The sequence below is a fragment of the Chionomys nivalis genome, chromosome 9 (genome assembly GCF_950005125.1).
Source record: "Chionomys nivalis chromosome 9, mChiNiv1.1, whole genome shotgun sequence".
NCBI lineage: Eukaryota > Metazoa > Chordata > Mammalia > Rodentia > Cricetidae > Chionomys > Chionomys nivalis.
In genome coordinates this window covers 56,178,976-56,203,863 of record NC_080094.1, presented here as the reverse complement: position 1 = coordinate 56,203,863, position 24,888 = coordinate 56,178,976, and the positions used below count along the sequence as shown (strand labels likewise).

Here is a 24,888-nt window from a genome sequence, read left to right as displayed (position 1 = left end):
TTAGAGAATACTGTTAAGTATATCATTTTTTGCTGGGTGGTAATGGGGCATAGCTTTAATCCCAGCACTCCCGGGAGAAAGAAGCAGGTGGATCTCTGAGTTCAACGCCAGTCTGGTCTATAGATGGGGTTTCAGAATAGCCAGTTACACAGAAAAGCCCTGTATAGCCGGGCGGTGGTGGCGCACGCCTTTAATCCCAGCACTCGGGAGGCAGAGGCAGGCGGATCTCTGTGAGTTCGAGACCAGCCTGGTCTACAAGAGCTAGTTCCAGGACAGGCTCCAAAACCACAGAGAAACCCTGTCTTGAAAAAACTAAAAAAAAAAAAAGAATAAAACAAAAACTAACAAACTAAACAAGTATTAGGCAGTGTTACAATGCTGACTGGAAGAATAACAGACTGGATGTGGGTCATGTGCAGTGGTGGGCTCCTTTAGCACAGGGCTAGGAGCAGAGGCAAGCAGATCTGAGTTGGAGACCAGCTTAGTCTACAGTGTGAGTTCCAAGCCAGCCAGGGCTATGCAGTAAGACCCTGTCTCAAAAATAAAGACAAAAAACCTAAAGAGGGGACGGGAGAAAAGGCTCAGGGGTAAGTGTGCTTGCTGTTCTTCCAGAGGACCTGAGTTCTGGTCCCAGCCCACACAGGGCAGCTCACGCTGTGTGTAAGTCTAGCTGCAGGCGACCCAGTGCCTCTGTAAGCAACTGCACAGGCATGTGTGTACTGTGTGCAGAGCCACACCCTGCACCTGATTAAAAATAGTAAAGATAAATCTTAAAGAAGACTGGAAGTGTTAGGACAAGGGGGAAAGGAAAGAAAATAAGATAAAATGTATAAAAATGTTAGTAGTTGGATCACTGAGAATTTATTACTATCTTTTATTAAGATTTATTTTTTTTAATTTTTTTTTACTGACAAAGATCAAAACTTTACTAATGCATATTTCCTATCGAACACATTTATCAGAGTTGCACAGATAGGCCATGTTTTCTCTTTTCACTATTTACACATGCTGCTTGAAATGCCCTACTCAAACATTTCCATTGCTTCCTCTCTGGTTTTCAACCTAACAGTGAGCCAGATCTTAAATTTAATGACTATACCCCTCTCTGGATCTGAATTTTTTTAAATTAATTTATTTATTAAAAATTTTCACCTCCTTCCATTTCCCTCCCACCCTCCCTCCTTCTCCAGTCCTAAGAGAAGTCAGGGTGCCCTGCCCTGTGGGAAGTCCAGGTCTAGGAAGGTGTGCATCCAAACAGACTAGGCTCCCAAAAAGCTAGTACATGCAGTAGAATCAAAACCCAGTGCCATTATCATTGGCTTCTCAGTCAGCCCTCATTGTCAGCCACATTCAGAGAGTCCGGTCTGATCACATGCTGGCCTTGGTGAGCTTCCATTAGATCAGTTGCACTGTCTCCGTGGGTGGACAACCCCTCGCGCAAATGGCCAAAAGACACTTAAGGCCATGTTCAGTCTCCTTAGCGATCAGGGAAATGCAAATCAAAACAACTTTGAGATACCATCTTACACCTGTCAGAATGGCTAAAATCAAAAACCACCAATGATAGCCTATGCTGGAGAGGCTGTGAAGTAAGGGGAACACTCATCCATTGTTAGTGGGAATGCAAACTTGTGCAACCACTTTGGAAATCAGTGTGGCGATTTCTCAGGAAACTGGGAGTCAACTACCTCAGGATCCAGCAATTCCACTCTTGGGAATATACCCAAGAGATACCCAATCATACTACAAAAACATTTGTTCAACTATGTTCATAGCAGCACTATTTGTAATAGCCAGAACCTGGAAACAACCTAGGTGCCCCTCAATAGAAGAATGGATAACAAAAGGTGTGGCACATATACACATTAGAGTTCTACTCAGTGGTAAAAAAACAATGACATCTTGAATTTTGCATGCAAATGGAAGTAAATAGAAAGCACTTTACTGAGTGAGATAACCCAGACCCAAAAAGATGAATGTGGTGTGTACTCACTCATAAGTGGATTCTAGCCATAAACAAAGGACACTGAGCCTATAATTCAGGATCCTAGAGAAGCTAAATAAGAAGGTGAACCCAAAGAAAAATATATATTTATTCTCCTGGATATTTGAAGTAGACAAGATCGCTGGACAAAAGTGGGGAGCACGTGGGTGGGGGTGGGGTGGGGGGAAGGAGAGAGGGGGAGAGAGAAGGAAGAAGGGGAAGATTGGGAAGAGCTTGGGAGAATGGGATGGTTGAGATGGAGATAGAGTGGATATGGGAGCAGGGAAGAAGATATCTTAATTAAGGGAGCCATTTTAAGGTTGACAAGAGACTTGGCTCTAGAGCGGTTTCCAGGTGTCCAGGGAGATGTCCCCAGCTAGGGCCTTGGAAAGCAGAGGAGAGGGTGCCTGAACTGGCCTTATCCCATAGCCACACTGATGAATATCTTGCATATCACCATAGAACCTTCATCCGGCGATGGATGGAGATAGAGACAGAACCACATTGGAGCACTGGACTGAGCTCCCAAGGTCCAGATGAAGAGCAGAAGGAGGGAGAACATGAGAAAGGAAGTTAAGATTTAAGTATTAGTATGTTTGTGGGTCTGTGTTTAGATACGTGCATGTTGAGTGCAGGTACTTGCGGAGATCAGAGGAGGGTTCCTAGAATTACAGTGATTATGAGCCACCCAATGTGGGCGCTAGGAACTCAGCTCAGGTCTCTCTGCAAGAGCAGTATGTGCTCTTAACTGCCAGGCCATCTCTTCAACCCAATTTAAGGTTTTTCAAGAAAAAAATAATCTTTTCAATTTCATTTTGACTCTGTGGTAGAAGCATCCCCCTTAATTGGAGCAGACTGTATATATCTTATATCCATCTAAGTTGATAATCAAAGCTCTTACGTGTTGTGTTCCTAATGTTTCTCCTAGCTCCGGGTCAGAGCAGAGGGCTCCAGAGTGCAGTTCCTCAGCAGCTGCGCAGTAACCACAGGCTCACTGTTTTTGATGAAAATGCTGACAGCACTTCTAGGGCAGAGTTACCAAAGCCTGTAGTTGAGCCGTGGAAGGCACCCCCCGTCCCAAGGGACAAAGAGAATGAGCTACAGCCAGGTCCATGGAACACAGACCGACCCTTGGAATATAGGGTAAGAACTCAGACTATTTGTCAATCTAGTGAAGAAGTCAGATTCACCTGTCTTGGTTTGTTGTTGTTGTTTGCTTTGTTTGTTTATTTGTTTGAGTTGGCCTCTATTTAGCTTAGCCTAACCTTGAACTTCTGTGACCCAGACTGGCCTTCAGCTTTCCGTGCTCCTGCCTCAGCTTTTTAAGCCTTAGCATATAGTCACACACCATCCTCCCTGGCTCTATTTTAATATCACTTAACTTCTTTACTCTTTAGAGATTATCTGCATAAATTGTGATAGTATATAGAATAATCATTTTAATTCTTTTTTCATTTTTAGCCTCATGGCAATTCAGCCTCTGTAGCACCCGTGTTTCCTTCACTTCCCAGCTTTACTCCCTATGTGGAAGAGAGTGCTCAACAGACGGTCATGTGAGTGCCTTCAGATCGTTTGCTGTGAGAATTACTAAGGCTGGCAGAGGTGTTGTGTGATATTTTTGCTCTTTTTCCTCTTTGGGGGGTCCACCACCCAGCTCCTAAATAAATCTCGCACAGAGGCTTATTCTATAGTTAGGAGCGCGCGGCCTTAGCTTGGCTTGTTTCTTGCCAGCCTTTAACTTAAATTATTACGACTGCCTTTTACCTCCAGGCTTTTCCTTTTCTTACTTCTGTATATCTTACTTTTCTTCTCTGTGGCTGGCTGGGTGACTGGCCCCCAGCGTCCTTCTTTTCCTCCTTTCTCTTTCTCTCTAGCCTCTCTGCTGCCAGCCACGCCTATCCTTGTTCCTGCCTCACTATTGGCCACTCAGCTCTTTATTAGACCATCCAGTGTTTTAGACAGGCGCAGAATCACAGTTTCACAGAGAAACAAATGCTGCATAAACGAAAGTCACATACCTTAAAATAATAGGTACCGCTTATATGGTTCCAATGGCATCTTGTGGTGGGAGCAAAAACAGACAAAGCTCTGTTTCCTTTGTGTTCACTGTGTATGCACACTAGAGCCGAGCAACTGCCATGAACTTAATCATTAGGTTTATGGTTATTGATGTGACAGACACAGCCCCTGCGGTTAAGTGAGACATGCTGCTTCGTTGCTGACAATAATTAGAAGGGGTCTCTTATCCTTCCTGATCCTTAACACTGAAATATTTTTTGTATTTTAGATTTAAATTTTTTTTTAGTGTGTTTGCATGTTTTGCCTGGATGTGTGTGTGTCCCACATGCATGCTTGGTGTTCATAGAGGCCAGAAGAGGGCTGGATTCGCTGGGACTGCAGTTACAGGCAATGTGAGCTACCATGTGGGTGCTGGGATTTCAAGCCCAGGTCCTCTGCAAGAACAAGTGCTCTTAACTGCTGAACCAACTCCAGCCCCCTAATATTTTTGTTATAAGAAAAATTAGGGCAAATGATAATCAGCTCAAGCTTTCGTCTGATCTTTAGGCTGTGAGTTCTAGTACTAGGTTCAAGTCTATTTCAGTGTAAGGGTTTCCTCGTAGCTCAGATGTGAGACGGTCTCTGTTTAGACTATGCTAACAGAATTCATGGAGATCCACCTGTCTACCTTCTGAGTGCTGAGATTAAAGACCCACAATACCACGCCAGACTCTGCTGGCTAACTTATCCCTCACACAGATCCGCCTGCCTCTGCCTCGCGAAACCCTGTCTTGAAAATCCAAAAAAAAAAAAAAAGAGCTAGTTCCAGAATAGGCTCTAAAGCTACAGTGAAACCCTGTCTCAAAAACAACAACAAAAACCAACTGGCAGGCGGATCTCTGTGAGTTCGAGGCCAGCCTGGTCTACAAGAGCTAGTTCCAGGACAGGAACCAAAAGCTACAGAGAAACCCTGTCTCGAAAAATCCAAAAAAAAAAAAAAAAAAAAAATCCAACTCATTTGACTTTGGGGTGAATGATAATTGTTTCTCTTCCTTAGGACACCATGTAAAATTGAACCAAGTATCAACCACGTCCTCAGCACCAGAAAGCCCGGGAAGGAGGACAGAGACCCTCTGCAGAGGGTTCAGAGTCACCAGCAAGGGCCTGAAGAGAGGAAGGAGAAGGTGATGTACTGTAAGGAAAAGGTTTATGCTGGAGTTGGGGAGTTCTCCTTCGAGGAGATCCGAGCTGAAGTGTTCCGGAAGAAACTGAAAGAGCAAAGGGAAGGTGTGTGCGTTGTTGTAAGAAGTAACTCTTTTCAAGTCTAAGAGAGATTGCCTCTATTGCTTGTACCTTTGTGTGATGTATACTGTACACATGCTGAGCTCCCATTGCTGCCTCCTAGAAAACAGAGTCTGTGCCCAAGGGTAAAAGAAGAAAAGGTGGTCAGACTGCAGGGGCACCCCATTTCACCACAAAAGCAGGCAGCCATGACCGGTGTGCGTGTAGGTGCACTCCTCCTTAAGTACCTAGCCTTTCTTCGTGTTGCCTGAAATGCTTAGCCTCAGTTTCTCTGGCAGTTTATTTATATTAACATATTCAGGCATCTCTCAGTCACTTATAGACTTATTTTATTTCTTCAAATCATCTCATTCTGAAATTAATGGAAGATTTGGAAATTGAGGGGAACAGAAAGCAGTTCCTGCTCTGGAGCTATCTCTTCAGTGTAGGTGGGACTTTCCTGTCCAGCAGCCACTCTGAAACTCTCAGAGGCTTAATATTAATTACAAATGCTCGGCCGATAGCTCAGGCTTGTTGCTAACTCTACATTTAAATCAACCCATATTTCTTATCCATGTTTTACCATGTAGCTCATGCCTTGTTACCTCATTTTCTATACGTTCTGCCTCCTCAGAGGTTTGCTGGCGACTTCTCAGACTCCATCCTTCCTCATCCCGTCACTCTCAGTTTGTCTTTCCCACTAAATTTATCGAGCTCAGCTATTGGCCAGTCAGCTTGTTTATTAAACCAATCATAGAGAGCCGGGCGGTGGTGGCGCATGCCTTTAATCCCAGCACTTGGGAGGCAGAGGCAGGCGAATCTCTGTGAGTTCGAGACCAGCCTGGTCTACAGAGCTAGTTCCAGGACAGGCTCCAAAGCTACAGAGAAACCCTGTCTCAAAAAACCAAAAAAAAAAAAAAAAAAAAAACCAATATATCTACACAGTATATAGAAGGGTTGGTTATTCCACAACAATTAGGAAAGCGGATATTGAAGACCTTAGGGCACTAGCACAAGAGGATAAAATAAATCTCAAATGATATATTGAAGAATGGGCCCTATGTGCAAATGTGGGAAGGAGACGTGGTTGCAAAGCTCGTGAGGCCTTTTAGTTTTTGTGACAAGGTCTCATCTCACTGTGTAGACCAGGCTGGCCTCAGCCTCTCGGGTGCTGAGATTAAAAGTGTGTCCCACTACACCAGACTGAGTAAAATCAGTAACTGAAGGACTGGAGAAATGGTTCAGAGTCCAGGGCATTAGCTGCTCTTAAGCAGACTGTGCTCTCTACCTAGCACACACACCAGAGCACAGTTACCTTAACTCTGGGAATCTGACACCCTCTCTGGCCTCTGGCACCAGGTACACAGGTATATGCAGGCAAAACACCCTTACACATAAGTGTTAAAGAGATAAAGTAAAAACAGGAACTAGGGCTTGGTATGATGGTTACTGGGTAAAGGAACTTGCACAAGCCTGGTGACCTGAGTTTGACTCCTAGGACCTCATAAAGGTGGAAAAAGGGAACCGATGCCATAGAGTCGTCTCCTGTGCAGGCACATCACACGCACAATAATAATACAAAGTTTTTAAAATAGGAACTGAGGTAGAAGGCGAAGCTTGGTATTAAGCGTGCTTGTCTGGCATGTGTGAAGACCTGGGGTCAGTCTGTCTGTGGCACAGAAAACACTGCCAAACCCCCAAAGAGCCTGTCAACAAGGACTTAATAAGGAGGAGGTACCTAGATATAATTATTTTTCTAAGGAAAACTTCTAGTTCATACCTCTATACCAACATGTGATGGAATGCATTTTATTCTCAGCTGAATAAATCCCCGAGCTGAGCGTTAGTGTGGTTTGTGTGGATAAATTTAGTCTGCTCTCACATTTTCAAGTCTTACATCCACAGCTCTGATTTTCTCCTTAGTTCATTGAAAGAACTGAAGCATCTCATTTTGTATCTCTGTCAAATCTGCTGTCCATTCACCCTCCCTGGCATTCTTTCTGGAAATACTGTATACATTTCTCAAGTGTTTGCCTGGACAGGTTTTCTTCCCTCCAGCATTTTTCTATTTCTACTGTTATCATTATGCACATGGATTCCCATGGTTTTTTAAGTTCTTTTTTATCCCCATGTTCTTCTTGAGCCATTAGCTCATCTTCCTACTTCACCAAAGAGCAAACTTATTTTTCTTTAAAAAAACCAAAACCAACAAAAACAAAAACTTCCTCATTGTTCAGGGGAGGGGAGCACATACTCAGGACACAGAGGATGACATCATTTAATTGGTTCTCTACCTTTAGGTGGGTCCTGGAGAGTGAACTCAGGTTGTCAGAATTGTATTATCTTGGGGTGGCAAAGACTTACCCACTGAGTCATCTTCCAGCCCTCTTTAATTTTTCTCCTGTGTGCATGTGCGTGGGGAGAATACGGGGTTTGCATTCTGACTTAGTCACTATTCTGTTGCTGTGAAGAGACACCATGACCAATGCAGCTCTAAAAAAGAAAGCATTTTAATTTGGGCTGGTTTACGGTTTCAGAGGGTTAGTCCATGACCATTGAGGCAGAGGCATCATAGCATGCAGGCAGACATGGTGCTGGAGCAGGGGCTGAGAGTTGTACATCCTGACTCTAGGCAGCAGGATGTGGCACAGTGGGCCTGGCTTAGTCTTTTGAAATCCCACAGTCTACCCCATTGACACACTTCCTCCAGCAAGGCCACATTTCCTAATCCTTCTTAAGTAGTGCCACTCCCGGCACACATGAATACTTGTGTATGTCTCACATGTTTGCGCTTTTGTGTGGGAGACCCGAGGTTGACATGGTTGGCATTGGGTGTTTCCACCATCACTTTCTGCCTCTTCATTGAGGTAGAGTGTTGATAAGCCAGAGCTCACCTATACACTGGTCTGGAAGCCAGTTTGCTCTGGGGACGCTCCTCTCCCCACCTTCCAAGTATTGGTTACAAGTGGGCCAGCATTTACTTGGGTGTTAGGAATCTAAACTCCAGTTCTTGCGCTTGCATGGCAGCTCTCTACCACTGAGCCATCCTCCCATCCCTAGACTGACTTGAAAGAATAGATAGTCAGTCTTCATTGCCCAGTGTTCTCTGAGACATTCCTAGTTTTCTTGTCAAACAACTCTGGTCCTGGTCACCAGAAGCCCGTGTGCCAAACCCAGCGCCTGTATTCACAGCGCCATTTGTTCTCCAGCCTCATCTTTCACTGCCTTCCTTTTTCCTGTGCTCCAAGCAAGCTGGCTTTCCTTTGAGTCTTCCTGTGTGAACAAACTTTGCCCAGGTCTTGTGTGACTGATCTTTCATCATTCGGGTTTTAGCTTTATCACGGCATTTTATCAAAATGATTCCTGGTCACTGGTCTTTAATAGCCATGACCTTCATACCTTCATCCACTATATAGTTTTACACCACCCCCTATTTGGTGCTGTACTGGGTACTGAGCTTATACTACAAGCTAAGTGCTCTATCAGTGGGCTATAGCCTCAGTCCTGTGTGTTGCCCCCTTGCACCGTCCCCTCACTTTATTTTTGTGGTTTCTTGTTTTTGCTTGTTTATTTGTTTGAGAAATAGTCTCGTAACTTTGACTGGCCTTGAGCTTACTGTGTATTTGAGGATTTTTGATTTTGGAGCGTCCTGCCTCTACTTCCTAAGTTGTGGTATGCAAGTACTCTGTCAATTAAGCTATATTCCCTGCCCTGTTTTACGTATAAATACCTTTAGTGCTTTTGAGAAACTTTTGCTTTGTAGTCCAAGCTAGCTTGGAATGCTAAATGATTTTCTTATTTCTTTGTGTGTTTCTGCCGTATCTGGGGGTTAGCATCATATGGCCAAGGACTTGGTATCATTGGAACCTATTTTTCGTCGTGCTGTGCATGATAGGTGTTGCTTTTTTTTCCTGATTACATACATCAAAGAATGGATACCCCACCTCAAATTGAGGACTCGCTTCCTCTTTTCCATTTTCATCAGTGTTAATGAGGCAGTGAGCCGGAGGCAGTCTCTCCTGGAGGGATTGTTGTGAGGGGGAATGTCTCAACTAACTTCACTGTTTGCAGCCGAATTGCTGACCAGTGCAAAGAAGAGGGAAGAAATGCAGAAACAGATTGAGGAGATGGAGAGAAAGCTAAAGGAAATCCAGACTATTCAGCAGGAAAGAGCTGGGGACCAGGTAAAAAATTTTGCTATTTTTTTAATACAGAAAACTCAGGCATACCTGGCCAGAATTCTATCTTTGATCTACATGCCCAACCTAAAAAATACTTTCTTTTTTGGTAGTTTTTTAGTTACTACTAGCCGGAAAGTAATTTAACAAGTGGTTTCAAATGGGATTTATGACATGTAAAATAAGTGATGTAATTCACTGACTTCTCGGTTATATTCTTATTAATTCTGATATTAACTTTATATTTTAGTCATGGTCTGTTAAAATGGGGTTAGTTTTTTTTTTTTGAGACAGGGTTTCTCTGTAGCTTGGTGCCCGTCCCGGAACTAGCTCTTGTAGACCAGGCTGGCCTTGAGAACTCACAGAAATCCGCCTGCCTCTGCCTCCGAGTGCTGGGATTAAAGGCATGCGCCACCACCGCCCGGCATGGGGTTAGTTTTTAAAATTCAATATATACTTGCCACTGCTCAGTTGAATATAAAGTACCAATTTGACTAGGACCCTAGATTATTGGAGTGCTTTTGTGGTACTGGCATCTGATGTGGTTGGCAGATGTCTGGAAGAAGGTGATAAAGCAAATGTTAGCACTAGAGCAGCATTTTCTGTATGAGAGGGACATTGGTTTTACTTATGTTAATGTAAACAGCAAGAAGAGAAGGTGCCTACAGAGGAGGCAGCCAGACTGCAGATTGCTTCACATCCCCAGGAAATGCTGGGAGTGTCTCTGTCCCGCTCGGTCTGCCCACCAAGCTCTCAATCCAGGTAAGACCACTCTGGTGGAAGGCATGGTGCTCACAGCCCAAAGGACACACTATGGGCTCTGGTGACTTGAAGGCTCCTCCATTTCTTGACAGTACTGAGACATGAGTTTTACAAATTTTAACATAAGGTTTTGTGCTAATGAAAGAATATATGGTACTGTCTGTTCCTTGGTGAAAATAAAAATCAATGTGTCTAGAGCCTGTCCATGCACAATGGTACATCCTGTAACCCTACATAGACGAAGGCAGCGGGTCAGGAATTCAAGGCTAGTAGCCTTTGAGATTGGCCTGGGATCCATAAGGCCCTGTCCCCCTACAAAGAATAAAAGTGGTCGTACTCAGGCGGCTAAGCCAGTGTAGCCTACATAGTAAGACCTTATCTCTGGAAAACAAAAGGTGGAGTGGAGAACTTTACATACTTAAAGTACATTGCATACTTGTGTGAAATGTCCTATGAACTCGGTGCTGTGTACATTGGATTTATACAATCAAATCAAAACTCAAAAACTTGACACACATGATAACTGCTGTTCACACTCGTGTGTCTTCTTTGTGTCACGACCATTCATCCCCACTGTAGTTAGTTAAGGCTGCCTTGGACAGGGTGGGATCTGTCTCTAAACAGAAGGCTCTTCCTGTGGGTAGTAAGCACATTTTCTTTTTTTAAACAAATTTCTTCACAGGGAAACTTCACCAGCTAAAAGCATTTTGCAAGAACAGCCAGACTCTAAAGGTAAGCTGTATTTGACACATTGGGAGGGACACTGGCAATAAAAGCACTATGTAACAGTAAATGCTTTTCTTTCTTTTTTTTGTTTTTTGTTTTTTCAAGACAGAGTTTCTCCGTAGCTTTGGAGCCTGCCCTGGAACTAGCTCTGTAGACCAGGCTGACCTCGGACTCACGAAAATCTGCCTGCCTCTGTCTCCCCAGTACTGGGATTAAAGGCGTGCGCTATCACCTTAATTATAGTAAAAGAGGGCAGAGTGTGCACAGAGTCTTGTTTGGTCTTTAAATAATGGAACTAATTATAAGCGCATATAATTCATTATATGTGATTTGAGAGAATATTTTCATAAGATTTCTCACTACTTTGAAATACTTAGTTTAGGGACAGCAGAATGACAGGCACTCGCTGCCCAACAACCTGAGTTTGTTCTTCAGAACCCACTGACCCTCATGTAGCAGGTCTTTGAGTGTCAGCTCCCGAGACTTCTTATCAATTTGAAAGCTTGGTCCTAACTTAGACTTTTCCCCAACTAGCTCTTAGAACCTGTTTATATTAGTCTATGTTCTGTCATGTGGCTCATTACTTCTGATAATGTATGTCTGACTTCATCTTGCATCTGAATGGCAAACCTCCTGCCTCTGATTCTTTTCCAGAATTCCTTTCTCTTGTCTGGAAGTCCTGTCTAGCTATCGACTGTTAAACTCTATTAAACCAATCAGAAGGTACCTTAGGCAGGTGAGGTGAAACACACGTCTTCACAGTGTAGAAGATTATCCCAACCCCTTCACATGGTCATGAAGACACACACGTGACTGCACAGAGTGACTGATGCACATTCAAAATAAATAATTATTTTTCAAATCTCCACTTTCATACTATGCACTTAGGCAAGTGTTAGCAGGACCAGCAACCAGCCCTGTGTGGGAAGGAGCTCCTGAAGAGAGCTAGGTCTTGAACATTCAGATTGGCTCTTTGTCTTTATTTATTTATTTATTGTGAATGCATGTATGTATGTGGGCCAGAAGAGGGCACCAGATCTCATTATAGATGCTTGTGAGCCACCATGTGGTTGCTGGGAATTGAGCTCGGGACCTTTAGAAGGTCAAGTAGTGCTCTTAACCTCTGAGCCATCTCTCCAGCCCCAGGCTGGTTTGTTTTTGATGCAGGGCTTCTCTGTGTAGAATTTGCCCTGTAGACCAGGCTGGTCTCAAACTCACAGAGATCCACCTGCTTCTGCCTCCAGGTGCTGAGATTAAGGGTGTGTGCCACAGCCAACTAGCTCTTTTTTTTTTTTTTAACGTATTTTATTTTATTTTTTTAAATGTGCATTCATTGTTTTGCATGCATATATGAGAATGTCTGGAGTTACAGAGAGTTGCAAGTTACCATGTGGGTGCTAGGAATTGAATCTGGCTCAACTGGGCTCCTTTGGAAGAACAGCCAGTGCTCTTAACCACTGAGCCTTCTCTCCAGCTACAGATTGGTTTCTTTTCTCCTTAAAATATGTTAAAAATATTAGGCTTCCCATCTGTTAAACTGCGTTGAAAAAGATTATACATTTTCCCTCTCAGTTTCTTTTCACATGATTGTTATATAAAAGCTATCAAAAAAAATGTAAGCTATAAAAAATATAAGTAAAAATGACGTCAGAACCAGTAAAGGCCCTTGCCACCAAGTACAGTGACTTGAGAGCCACATGATAGAAGGAGAGAACTGACGTCCACGAGTTTTTCTCTGACCGCCACATGCTTGCTCACATGTAAATATTAAACACAAGACTTAAAAAACATACTAAAATGTTTTAAGTGGTAAAAACATGAATATCGCCAGGTGGTGGTGGCGCACGCCTTTAATCCCAGCACTAGGGAGGCAGAGGCAGGGGATCTCCGTGAGTTCGAGGCCAGTCTGGTCTACAAGAGCTAGTTCCAGGACAGGCACCAAAAACTACAGAGAAACCCTTGTCCCAAAAGCCAGAAAAAAAAAAAAGAAAGAAAGAAAAGGTTTAAGGTTTTTTTTTTTCCATATTTATCTATTTGTGCATGTGTGTGCATGCATGTCCTACACATGTGCAGAGGTCAGCACAGCTCTCAGGAGTCGAGTCCTCTGTCAGGGCAGTCCCAGGGATCAGCCGTGCTGACAAGATCCTCTCATCTGAGCAGATCTGCACCTGGTGGTCCAGAGGGAAAGCTTTAGAGACTTTGGATTATTGACAGCATACAGATCTCATTATGCGTTTCCAATTCAAACACATTTAAAAAACATTGTAAACAATTACTAAAATATAGAACTGACTATTCAGAAATTATTAGTTATGTAGATATTATTTCTTAGTTAGTAAAAAGAACCTTTTAAAAGGCTTACAAAGACATTGAAATATTTACAGATGAAATGAAGTGTTCTGGATCTTTAGGGCCGTGTTTGGCAAGTAGTAGCATTGCTGGGAACATAGATGAAGTACAGTCATGCATGTTTAGGTGATTATTATGAAATGGTATCTATTTTTATATGTCTTAAATTTTTCATTATAAAAACAAATCAGAGGCTAGGAAGATGCCTTAGTGGTTAGGAGTGCGTGCTGCTTGCAGAGGACCCAGGTTGGGTTCCCAGCACAGGCTATGCAGCTCCAGGCTGGGATGCTCCTTTCTGTCCTCTTCGGATGTGTGTACTCACTGATGTGCGTGAACTGTACCCACACACAAGACACACGCATACATACAGAATTACTGTCTTTTTCAATCATGCTTTTTCTTTCGAACAACACAGCATTAATTCATTTCTATAGTTTTCTTGAAGAATCAAACACTCCCAAAACCCGTTTCTCTTTCTATAGGTCCCAGCATGCCTTTCTCCATTTTTGATGAGTTTCTTTCAGACGGAAAGGACAAAAGGTTTGATTTTTGTTGTTTATTTTGGGGGAGGGGGTCTAGGAATAGATCTTCCTATATAAGTACATTTTTCACTTAAAATTTTAGATATTTGAAAGTTAAAATAAAGATTTTTTTCTGTTTGAGTCTATTCTGAAAATTCTTTTATTTTTTTTATTTTTTTTAATTTTTTTTATTGAAAAAAAAATTTCCGCCTCCTCCCAGCCTCCCATTTCTCTCCCCCTCCTCCCACTCCTTTCCCCCTCCCCCCACTCCTCTCCCCTTCCCTCTCCAGTCCGAAGAGCAGTCAGGGTTCCCTGCCCTGTGGAAAGTCCAAGGTCCTCCCCACTCCATCCAGGTCTAGGAAGGTGAGCATCCAAACTGGCTAGGCTCCCACGAAGCCAGAACATGAAGTAGGATCAAAACCCAGTGCCATTGTCCTTGGCTTCTATCAGCCCTCATTGTCCGCCATGTTCAGAGAGTCCGGTTTTATCCCATGCTTTTTCAGTCCCAGTCCAGCTGGCCTTGGTGAGCTCCCAATAGATCAGCCCCACTGTCACAGTGGGTGGTTGCACCCCTCGCGGTCCTGACTTCCTTGCTCATGTTCTCCCTCCTTCTGCTCCTCATTTGGACCTTGGGAGCTCATTCCGGTGCTCCATTGTGGGTCTCTGTTCCTATCTCCATCCATCGCCAGATGAAGGTTCTATGGTGATATGCAAGATATTCATCAGTATGGCTATAGGATAGGGCCAGGTCAGGTTCCCTATCCTCAGCTGCCCAAGGAACTAACTGGGGACATCCCCCTGGGCACCTGGGAGCCCCTCTAGGTTCAAATCTCTTGCCAACCCTATGATGGCTCCCTTAATTAAGATATATACTTCCCTGCTCCCATATCCACCCTTCCTTTATCCCAACCATCCCAATTCCCCAAGTGCCCCCCATCCTCCCCTTCTCACTTTTCTCTCCCCATCTCCCCTTACCCCTATTCCACCCTACCCCCAAGATCCCAATTTTTGCCCGGCAATCTTACTTCCCATATCCAGGAGGATAACTATATGTTTTTCTTTGGGTTCACCTTCTTATTTAGCTTCTTTAGGATAATAAAGATATTTTTATTTGGGTATTTTGCCTGCATGTGTCTCCACAGAAGCCCACAATATCCATTAAAGGGTGTGGATTGGTACTAACAGGCCAGCCCTGGCCCTCTGCAGGAACATCAGTTCTCTTAACCACTGAGTCACTTCTCTGGATCTTTATCTTAAATTCTTTTTTTTTTTTTTTTTCTCGAGACAGGGTTTCTCTGTAGAACTTCATGGAACTCATTCTGTAGACCAGGCTGGCCTCAAACTCACAGAGATCCACCTGTCTCCAAAGTGCTAGGATTAAAGACATGTGCCACCACTACCAGATCTTATTTTAAATTCTTTGAAAATTTTTGTAAATTTTTTTATATGAAAACTTTTGTAAATTGAGTATGTTTTTCTACCATTGGTTCTCTGGGATGGAGCTCAAGTTAGCAGGCGTGGACTACAAAGCATGGTTACCTTCTGGGCCATGTTGTTCCAGTATTTTAGTCTGGGAGTGAGAGTAGCTGGACCCTGGTGTACACAGGGACCAGGAAGAATGAGCTGAGAGAGGACGTTCAGGACCAAACTGGATTACGTTATACAACCTTATCTCAACAACCAAAAAGGCTTGAGTCAGGGTTGCTATTGTTTTCATACAGATACAGAGAGTGCTAACTGAAATGTGTCTTCTCCCAGTCCTGCTACAGATTTCCCACAGGCTCTCAAAGCCCAGCGAAGACCCCTTGCAGTTCTCAAGACTACAGAAATCATTGCCTCAAATGAGGATGTATCTGCTGGTGTTTGTGTAAGTTCACATCAGTGGACTTAGTGAATTATTTCACTCAGATTTCTTAGTTTAGCGTTTGGCTGGTTAGATGGCTCAGCAGATAAAGACACTTCCTGCTGAGCCTGACAACCTGATACTGACTCCTGGGTCTCAGGTGGTAAAAGGAGAACATTGGCTTCCACAGGTTGTCCCTCTGACTCCTACTTTCCCCTACCCCCAATACAATTTAGGAATTTAAGTTTAAAAGAAAAGTTTAGGATTAAGTGCTGAACAAGCGTTAATCTCAGTGGGCTGTGGAAGTAGAGGAGAGTCTAGTTCAAAGTCAGCCTAGGCCATGTACTGAGTTTGAGCCCAGCCTGAGTGCGCTACTAGATGTTGTTCAAAAAGTTTAGGGTTAAAATTAAAATCGCTTTTGAACTAAGTACGTGGAAAGATTTTCAGAATGTTGTCACCAGGAAAATAGTGGAACCACAGTGAGATACTACATTACCCACTGGAGTTTCTATAATCAAGAGGGGGTAATAATGAGTGTTGGAGGGCAAGGATGTAGAAATATTAGAACCTTCATACACTGCTGGAACAGTCATTTTGGAAGAATTTTTGGTATTTCCTTAAAATGTTAAACCTAGGGGCAATTAAGACCACGTGCTCTTGTAGAGGTCTTGGGTTTGATTCCCAGCACCCACCTGGCAGGTCACAACTGACTATAACACCAGTGATCAACGCCCATTTGTGGCTCCCATGGGTAACACACATACATGGTGTGCTAACATACAAACAGACAAAACACGTGCACAAAATAAATTTTTTTTTTTTTTTTTTGGCTTTTCGAGACAGGGTTTCTCTGTGGTTTTGGAGCCTGTCCTGGAACTAGCTCTTGTAGACCAGGCTGGTCCCAAACTCACAGAGATCCGCCTGCCTCTGCCTCCCAAGTGCTGGGATTAAAGGCGTGTGCCACCACCGCCCGGCCATTTAAAGAAATTTTTAAAAAGAGTATTTTTATCTGTGTATCTGTGTGCAGTTCTGTACATGCATGCCATGTGTGAGGTAGGCACCTGTGGAGGAGCCCTTGCAGCTGAGTGCCGTGTGTGTAGTAGGCACCTGTGGAGGAGCCGTTGCAGCTGAGTGCCATGCATGTGTAGTAAGCACCTGTGGAGGAGCCGTTGCAGCTGAGTGCCGTGTGTGTAGTAGGCACCTGTGGAGGAGCCCTTGCAGCTGAGTGCCGTGTGTGTGTAGTAGGCACCTGTGGAGGAGCCGTTGGAGCTCAGCTGCCCACCCAGGTAGTAGGAACTGAACCTGGGTCCTCTGGAAAGGCAGCAGGTATTCTCTGAGCCGTCTCGCTAAGCCCACAGAACACTTTTTAAGTGAGAAAAGTGGTATCAGTGCTTCAGCTTTGAGGTAGAATTGTTTGGGAGAGGACACGAAGCAATCTTTCCACGTGTGGAGAGCCTCACAGTATATTTTCTGACGAAGTACAAAATCACCTTCCTCAGTGTTGTTCTATGCTTTTTAAATTGTCTTCAGCTAAACGACTTGCTATGTTTATTTCTAAATCTCATGTCAGTGATCTGGTGTGTGTGTGTGTGTATGTGCGCGCGCGCCATTCACGTGTTTATTGAACTAGCTCAGCTAAGCTGTGTTTGTTCTGTTTTTACTTTAGGATGAACTTACAGGAATTGAACCTTTGAGTGAAGATGCCACCATCACCAGTTTCAGGAATGTAACCATGTGTCCCATCCCCGAGGACACTTGTTACTTTGCTAGAGCACCTCGTTTTGCATCTACTCCTTTCCATGAGATGCCATCCTTGAAGGGCATCCCTTCTGACCCTGAGAGACTGTCCCAGGAGGAGGATCTGGATGGGAAAACCACTGAAGTCCATCACACTGCAATGGCCACTATTTATAGCCAGACCCTCAGCGTCAAGAAGCTGAGGTGATTGGAGTGTTTGCTCTCTTGGTCTGTGAGCTTATCAGTTATAGTGAGCAGGCGTCAGGCTCTTACTGTCTGCCAGATGCTGAACAAGACAGTCTGTCTCTCTCTGGTGTAATGACATTGGATTTGAGGATAAGAAGTAAATTTTGACGGTAATGAGACTCAAAGATACAGAAGGAAAGTTCTTGTAGAGGACCCGGGTTTGATTCCCAACACAAACGTGGTAACTCACAGCTGTCATAACTCTAGTTCTGCGGTATTCATTGTCTTCTTACCTCTACAGGTACCAGGCATACACATTGTGTACAACATGTGAGCAGAACACTCATGTACATATAGTAAATAAATAAAATTTTTTTCATCCATTTCTGATTTGGGAAAATGATATGCTTTAAAAGTGAGACTAATAAAAATTATAGCAACTATAAATTATTTTAAAATAAGTTTTATTTCAAAATGAATTCAATGTAAATTTTTTAAAATATTTATTTATTATGTATACAATATTCTGTCTGCAAGCCAGAAGAGGGCACCAGACCTCATTATAGATGGTTGTGAGCCACCATATGGTTGCTGGGATTTGAACTCAGGACCTTTGGAAGAACAGGCAATGCTCTTAACCGCTGAGCCATCTTTCCAGCCCCTCAATGTAAAATTTATAAATTAAAAATATATAAAACTGTTTTTGCAGAGGTCCCAGGTTCAGTTCCCAACACTCAGAGCTCACAACCCTCTGTAACTCCAGTCCTAGGGGATCTGACATCCTCTTCTGCAGTCTCGGCTCACGCTGGTGCACTGCATACATGCAGGCAAAACACTCAGAAAACTAAATGAATATTACAAAAATTTAAAAAGTTCTAACATAGTTGGTATATACTATGCCTGAGGACAGCTCCACTTTTGTTTCTTGCAGCCCAATTATTGAAGACAGCGGTGAAGCCACACACTCATCTGCCTTCTCTGGATCCTCTGCTTCCGTGTCGAGTACCTCCTCCATCAAGGGCCTTCAGCTCCCCGAGAAGCTGGAGCTAACTACTGACGCTGCAGGTAGATCCGCCCAGCCTGTGGGCAGGCTCCTTACGCTGCCTGGGGAACGTTCAGATAAGCTAGCAGTAGCTAGCGTAATTCATAAGTATGTAAGGCAAATGAGTGTTGGCAGATTGGCAGTGCTGATTTTGCAATCTTGTTGGAGTCTTTCCCCCTCTAGTCTCTTGTTTGTTTGTTTTTCTGAGACACAGGTTTTCTGTGTAGCCCTGGAGCTCACTCTGAAGACCAATCTGGCCTCGAACTCAGAGACCCACTGGCCTCTGCCATTTGAGTGCTGGGATTAAAGGCCTGCTCCACCACTGCCTAGGTGGAGATTGAGGCAGGGTTTCTCTGTGTAGCCTTGGGTGTCCTGGAATGCCCTCTGTAGACCAAGTTGGCCTCAAATTCATAGAGATCTGTCTACTTCTGCCTCTGAGTGCTGGAATTAAAGGCATGTGCCACCACTACCCAGGTTTGGATTTTGTTTTGTCTGTTTGTTTGGGGGGCGGGGTTGGGACAGGGTTTCTCTGTGTGACCCTGGCTATGCTGGAACTTGCTCTATGTTCCCGTGGCTCTTAACATTCCTAATGCTTTAGGAAGACCCTTTAATACAGTTCCTCATGTGGTAGTGACCCCCCAACCATAAATTTATTAGTTACTTTGTAACTACAATTTTGCTACTATTATGAATCGTAATGTACATATCTGATGTGAATCCCCTGTAGGTTGAGAACTGCTGTAGCCCAGGCTGGCCTTGAACTCACAGAGATCCGCCTGCCTACTGTTCCCAAGTGCTGGGATTAAAGGCGTGTGCCATCACCCATCCAGCCCTAAACATTAGTTTATATATGATGCTTATTTTCTCCACAGAAAATGCTGTTCAGTCACCCTGGTGTTCACAATACCGACTCCAACTACTAAAATCCCTACCAGAGTCAAGTGCTTTTGCAGAGTTTTCTGTGGAAGACAGACCAATGCCTACCCTGGAAGTAGGGAAGGAAATTGAGTTAGGTAAGTACTGTTGAATACCTAACTGTCCTTTTGCTTATGACAGCATACAAATAAGTGATTTGAACACTGAGCTCATGAACACTGTGAACGTGCCTAGGTTGTAATAAATCACATTATAGAGGTTAACACATTGGTAATTTCATGCCATAGTAACAATGGCACTAAACGGGGAGCAGGTGGAAATTTTAATTAAAAAAGAATAAAAATAAATAAATAATTTAAAAAGTAACAATGGCACTTTTATTTGCCTCCTTTTATTTAATACTTTTTAAGATTAATTTATTGATTTTTATGAGCCTGCATGTTTGTGATGCCTGTCGGATCCCCTAGAACTGGGGTTCTCCATATAATTGTGAGCTGCCATGTGGGTGCTGGGGATCAAACCCAGGTCCTCTGTAGGAACTAGTGCTCTCAGCTGAGCCACCCATATGTCCAGCCCTCCTTTTGATTTTAAACAAATGATTTTGAAAAGTGTTCCAGAAGCTACTTCCTGGCAAATACACTAGTATCTCTCCCCCTTCACTGGGAGATAGTGTTAGGACCTCCATATGCTCACAGTGATGTCACAAGGAATCAAACCTTCTCCACAGGTAGTGAAGACTACTGTATTAAACAGGAGTACCTGATAAGTGACGATTACAAGTTACTCTGGGTGGCACCAAGAGACTCGGCCGAGTTAACCATGATAAAGGTGAGACTGACTTTACTTTTATTACCTGGTAAATAAGCAAAGAAGACAGTTGTGTCCCCATGGTACTGTCACACCTGTCTACTGGTTTCTTTACTGGGAAATCGGAGAGCCATCAAAAAAATCAGTCACCATTCTATGTCACGATCAGAGATCAGAAATGAGGGACTATTGTGTAAAGATTGTCTTGTACCCAAACCTTCTGAGTATTCTGTCCACTTTGTCTTTCTGGGGAGATATCAGACACCCAGATACCTAATTCTCTCCATTTCTTTTTTTCTTTGGTTTTGGGTTGTTTTTTTAGTTTTTCGAGACAGGGTTTCTCTGTAGCTTTGGAGTCTGTAACTAGCTCTTGTAGACCAGGGTGGTCTCAAACTCACAGAGATCTGCCTGCCTCTGCCTCCCGAGTGCTGGGATTAAAGGTGTGCACCTCCAACCACCCGGCTTCTCCCATTTCTTTTTTAGCTTAATTCCTCTCATTTTGGATGAGTACTTAGTAGCTTTCTGAGGAAAAGGAGGCAATATAAAGTTTTTTGTATCCTCTGGGTCAGAAAATTCCTTATTCTACATCTTTTCTTGATTGGTAGTTTGACTGGATATAGAACTCTTTGTTAAATTTTTTCCCTTAGAATTTTAAAACCTTCTACTCTAAACGTGCTTGGTTTTTTTTTTGTTTGTTTGTTTGTTTTCTGCTGTTGTTTGATTGTTTTTTGTTTTTGTTTTTGTTCTGCAGTTTTAGAAACTGAATGTAGGCATTGTAGAAGCATCCACCACACCACTGGGCCACATCCTCGGGCCTTACTTTTGGAGTCTTTTGCCATCCTAATCTTTTTCATTTTTTTAAAGCTTAGGAAAGCAATTGTGTTTGCACAAAGGGTTTGCTAGAACCCAAACCAAGCACACCTGGGCATGGGCATTCACTTGATTTTATTCTAACGCATGTAGTAACATTGTGTTTTTGCTTTTGGCTGGGGTCCAACCTCACAGTCTTTAGCTTTTGGCTGGTTTTTAAAGAATCAGCACAAAGGGAATAAATAAAGGCAGGGGTCAGCCACTCCAGGCCTTCAAGTTCCAGAAGTGCAGTGGAGCTTTTGTATGAAGTGGGGGTTGTCTTGGGATTTGAGATAGGGTCTTGCTATCTCAAACTAACAATCCTCCTGTCTCTGCTGCCTCCTGGATGCTTTGATTGCAGGGATGTTCCACCATACCCAGTTGAGCTGTCTTCTTTTTTTCTTCTTTTTTTAAACTTTTTATTGGTTCTTTGGGTTTCACATCATGCATCCCGATCCCTTCATGCCCACATCCTTCATATCCACCCTTTGCTCTTGCAACTTTCCTTCCCCAAAGTAAAATAAAAGAAAAACAAAAACAAACTAAGTCTTGGCCTTGAAGCTGTATTGTGACACATGAGTCATCCAGTGTTCTCTTTAGTCCATACATCTTCATGTGTCAGTGTTCATTGCAGTGAGTCATTGGTCTGGTTCAAGGCTGCTGCTTCTGCTGGGCCCTCTATGGGACTTCTTGGCTACACTGTTGTTGCCTTGTGTCATGGAGATCCTGTAGCTTTGGATCTGCGGGTCTGGCCAGCTGTCTTATTAATTCCAGTAACTTTGTTTGAAATCTCTCCCTGTCTCTAGACCCTGTAGTCTTGTTTGTTGCCAGCACATAGTGGTTACACACTTATTGCCTGTGTGCTGGGCAGATAGAAAATGTCAGTGGAAGCCAGGCGATGGTGGCGCACGCCTTTAATCCCAGCACTCGGGAGGCAGAGGCAGGCGGATCTCTGTGAGTTCGAGACCAGCCTGGTCTACAGAGCTAGTTCCAGGACAGGCTCCAAAGCACAGAGAAACCCTGTCTCGAAAAACCAAAAAAAAATAATAAAAAATAAATAAAAAAAATTAAAAAAGAAAATGTCGGTGGACATTTATTCTTTCAGTCTTGACATTGTCTTTGAAAAAAATTTTTTTCAATTTTCTGCTTTCTCAATTTGTAATTTCTCATATTAGGTTGTAGGTTTTTCCTGGACAATCATTTATTTGTTTAGCATTTATTTGTATGTATGTGTGTGTGCGTGTGTGTAGGTGTGTAGGTATAGATGTGTAGGTGTAGATCTAAGAACAAGTCTCCCCTGTGTTCTCTCTTATCATATGGTTCTGGACTTGATGAAAAGAAAAAAAACAAAACAGCTTTATTCACTGAGCCATGTCACCAGCCCTTATTTCCTCTGTGTTCTTCCTTCCCTTCCTCTCCCTCATTTATGGGACTGGAGGGATGGTTCAGAGCACTTCCTGCTGTTAGAGAGGACCTGAGTTTGATTCCCAGCACCCACACTGGACAGCTCACCACCACCTGGGACTCCAGCTCCGGGGTCTGCGATGCTCTTCTGAGGGTGTGCACTACACACAGGCAGATAGAATTAAAGTGAAATGTTTTTATCCCTCTAGCTTCTCCTTTGTCCTGCTTTCTGTAGTGCAATCATGTCTCAATTGTAGCACAAATAATAAAAACTCAGAGATAGATATTGGGGTTAAACCTAAAAATTAGAAAAGCAAAGCAGCCGGTCACTAGAAAAGTCTTACCTCTTCCATGGCTGGGTGACCTCAGACTAAGCAGCCAGAGCCTCTCTCTCCTCCCTCTAGTGTTGGAATTAAAGATGTGAGGCACCACCGTCTGGATTTGTTACTGCATTGATCTTGTGTAGCTCAGGGTGGCCTTGAACTCACAGAATCTGCCTCTTTCTCTCAAATCCTGGTATTAAAGGTGTGTGATACTACTGCCTCGCCTCTAGTGGCTTAGCTTTGCCTTTCTGATATTATTCACGCTTTATTTATGAAAACATAAATAAACTATACTCGGTAGTTGCAGAGGATTGATTCTAAGACACCTCCCTCCCATTTGAGATACCCAAACCTGGGGATATTCAAGTCCTTTCTATAGACTGACATAGTATTTGCGAATAACCTGTACATACATTACAATATGCTTTTAAGTCGTCACTGGGCCACTTACAATACTAACATAATGTCCATATTTATTGTGTGTTGTTCCCACTACCCCTCAAGTCGTGTCCATCCATGGTTGGTTGAATCCTGCAATGTGCAATCTATAGATTCAGAAGATGATTTTATCAACTGTAATTTCAGTCTCTTTATAGGTTTTGCATTTCTTTCAAAGGGGCTTTTTATTTATTTTATTTTTTGTTGTTGCTGTTGTTTATTCTCAAGGCAGGGTTTCTCTGTGTCCGGCTGTTCTAGAACTCAGTCTGTAGAACATCCACTAGCTTCTGTGTCCACAATGCTGGGATTAAAGGCATGAGTAGTCACTACTGCCCAGCTAATTTTGTTTCTTTTTTCTTTTTCTTTTTTTGTTTTTGTTTTGTTTTGTTTTTGGAGATAGGTTTCTCCATGTAACACTGACCAGGAGAGGCCAGTTCCTGGGTTCTGCTCCAAGGTAATAAAAAGAAAAACCTCAGAGGAGCGGAACTAAGAAAAATTTTTATCTGAGGGTAACTAAACCTTTTCTATCTGAGGGTTAAATAGACCTTCTCTTTACATCAACTTAAATAGTGTCTTTATCTTGACAATCTGTCTTATATACATCTCTCTCCTGCTCAGTTACATGTTTCAGTTACATCTCTTCTCACATGATTACATGTCTTTTACATGCATGTTTCCTCCCCATCTCTTTCTTCTATCATTGTCCTTGCCTCCACAGTTACAAGTCTGCACACAGCACGGCGGACAGTTGTAAGTGCAGCCCCTCTGCAGCAGCTCTCTCACTCACACACGCACACTTCCATAGCAGTCCTTCATTCACCACTCTCCCTCTCTCATGCTGCGTCTTCGTCTCTCACACTTCTCTTTCCCGCAGCAGCCTTCTCTCAACACCTCCACTCTCTCTCTGTCCCCACTCGCTGCTCTCTGCTCTCCCACACACAGACTCTGGATAAGTTACATTTTTAGGGCCCGACCCCTTCTCAAAACCCAAGATAAGTCACATAGTGTCTTTCAGACTGGGAATGTCACAGTGACCGGCCAGTGAGCAACCATGCTCTTGCACGAAGCTCCTGGTAAGGGTTCTCAGACAGTAAACAGTTGGCTGGACCTTGAGGTCTCGGAGTACACACAGACTATAGTTCCTTCAAACTCTGACCTTGAATTAGTAAAACAACACCTGGGAAAAAATGACCTCATGTATTTGTCTCTAGGAGCAACCAGCCTGTTTTGAATCTGCTCAGAAGTCTAAAGCAGCTGTCTGTGTAAGAGGCTGTCTTTGTGACTGAGAATCCTGTGTCCGTCTGAGTAATGTAAGATAGCCTAGTATTTCTGTTCATCGGGATTCTACAGAGAGCAGAAATCATCCTTCTGACCATCCAAAGCTATCTGTGTGCCCCATAGATGAACATTTTCACAAGATAAACACAGCAGTTGGAATACACTGAAAGCTGTTCTTAGGAAAAAAATGAAGGTTTTAGGGAAGAAACGAAGTGACTCATGAGCAAAATTACAAACAGGAGCAACTGGTTTCCACAGCCAGTGACCCCACGGCCTTTCCAGGTGGGGTTCCCAACAGGGAACCAT

The 24,888-nt window shown here is 43.3% G+C and overlaps 1 protein-coding gene across 1 annotated transcript in view; it reads left to right on the top strand.

Annotated features, from left to right (window-relative positions):
- The window catches only part of Bub1b (BUB1 mitotic checkpoint serine/threonine kinase B), a 52,956-nt gene that overhangs the window by 18,987 nt on the left and 9,081 nt on the right, over positions 1-24,888 (top strand). The window contains exons 7-18 of the mRNA XM_057780964.1: positions 2,913-3,127; positions 3,446-3,537; positions 5,040-5,269; positions 9,335-9,447; positions 10,088-10,203; positions 10,886-10,935; positions 13,761-13,818; positions 15,558-15,666; positions 17,309-17,583; positions 18,497-18,630; positions 19,480-19,620; positions 20,211-20,311. Of these exons, the coding sequence (XP_057636947.1) occupies positions 2,913-3,127; positions 3,446-3,537; positions 5,040-5,269; positions 9,335-9,447; positions 10,088-10,203; positions 10,886-10,935; positions 13,761-13,818; positions 15,558-15,666; positions 17,309-17,583; positions 18,497-18,630; positions 19,480-19,620; positions 20,211-20,311 (1,634 nt within the window). The remainder of the gene's footprint in view (positions 1-2,912; positions 3,128-3,445; positions 3,538-5,039; positions 5,270-9,334; positions 9,448-10,087; positions 10,204-10,885; positions 10,936-13,760; positions 13,819-15,557; positions 15,667-17,308; positions 17,584-18,496; positions 18,631-19,479; positions 19,621-20,210; positions 20,312-24,888) is intronic.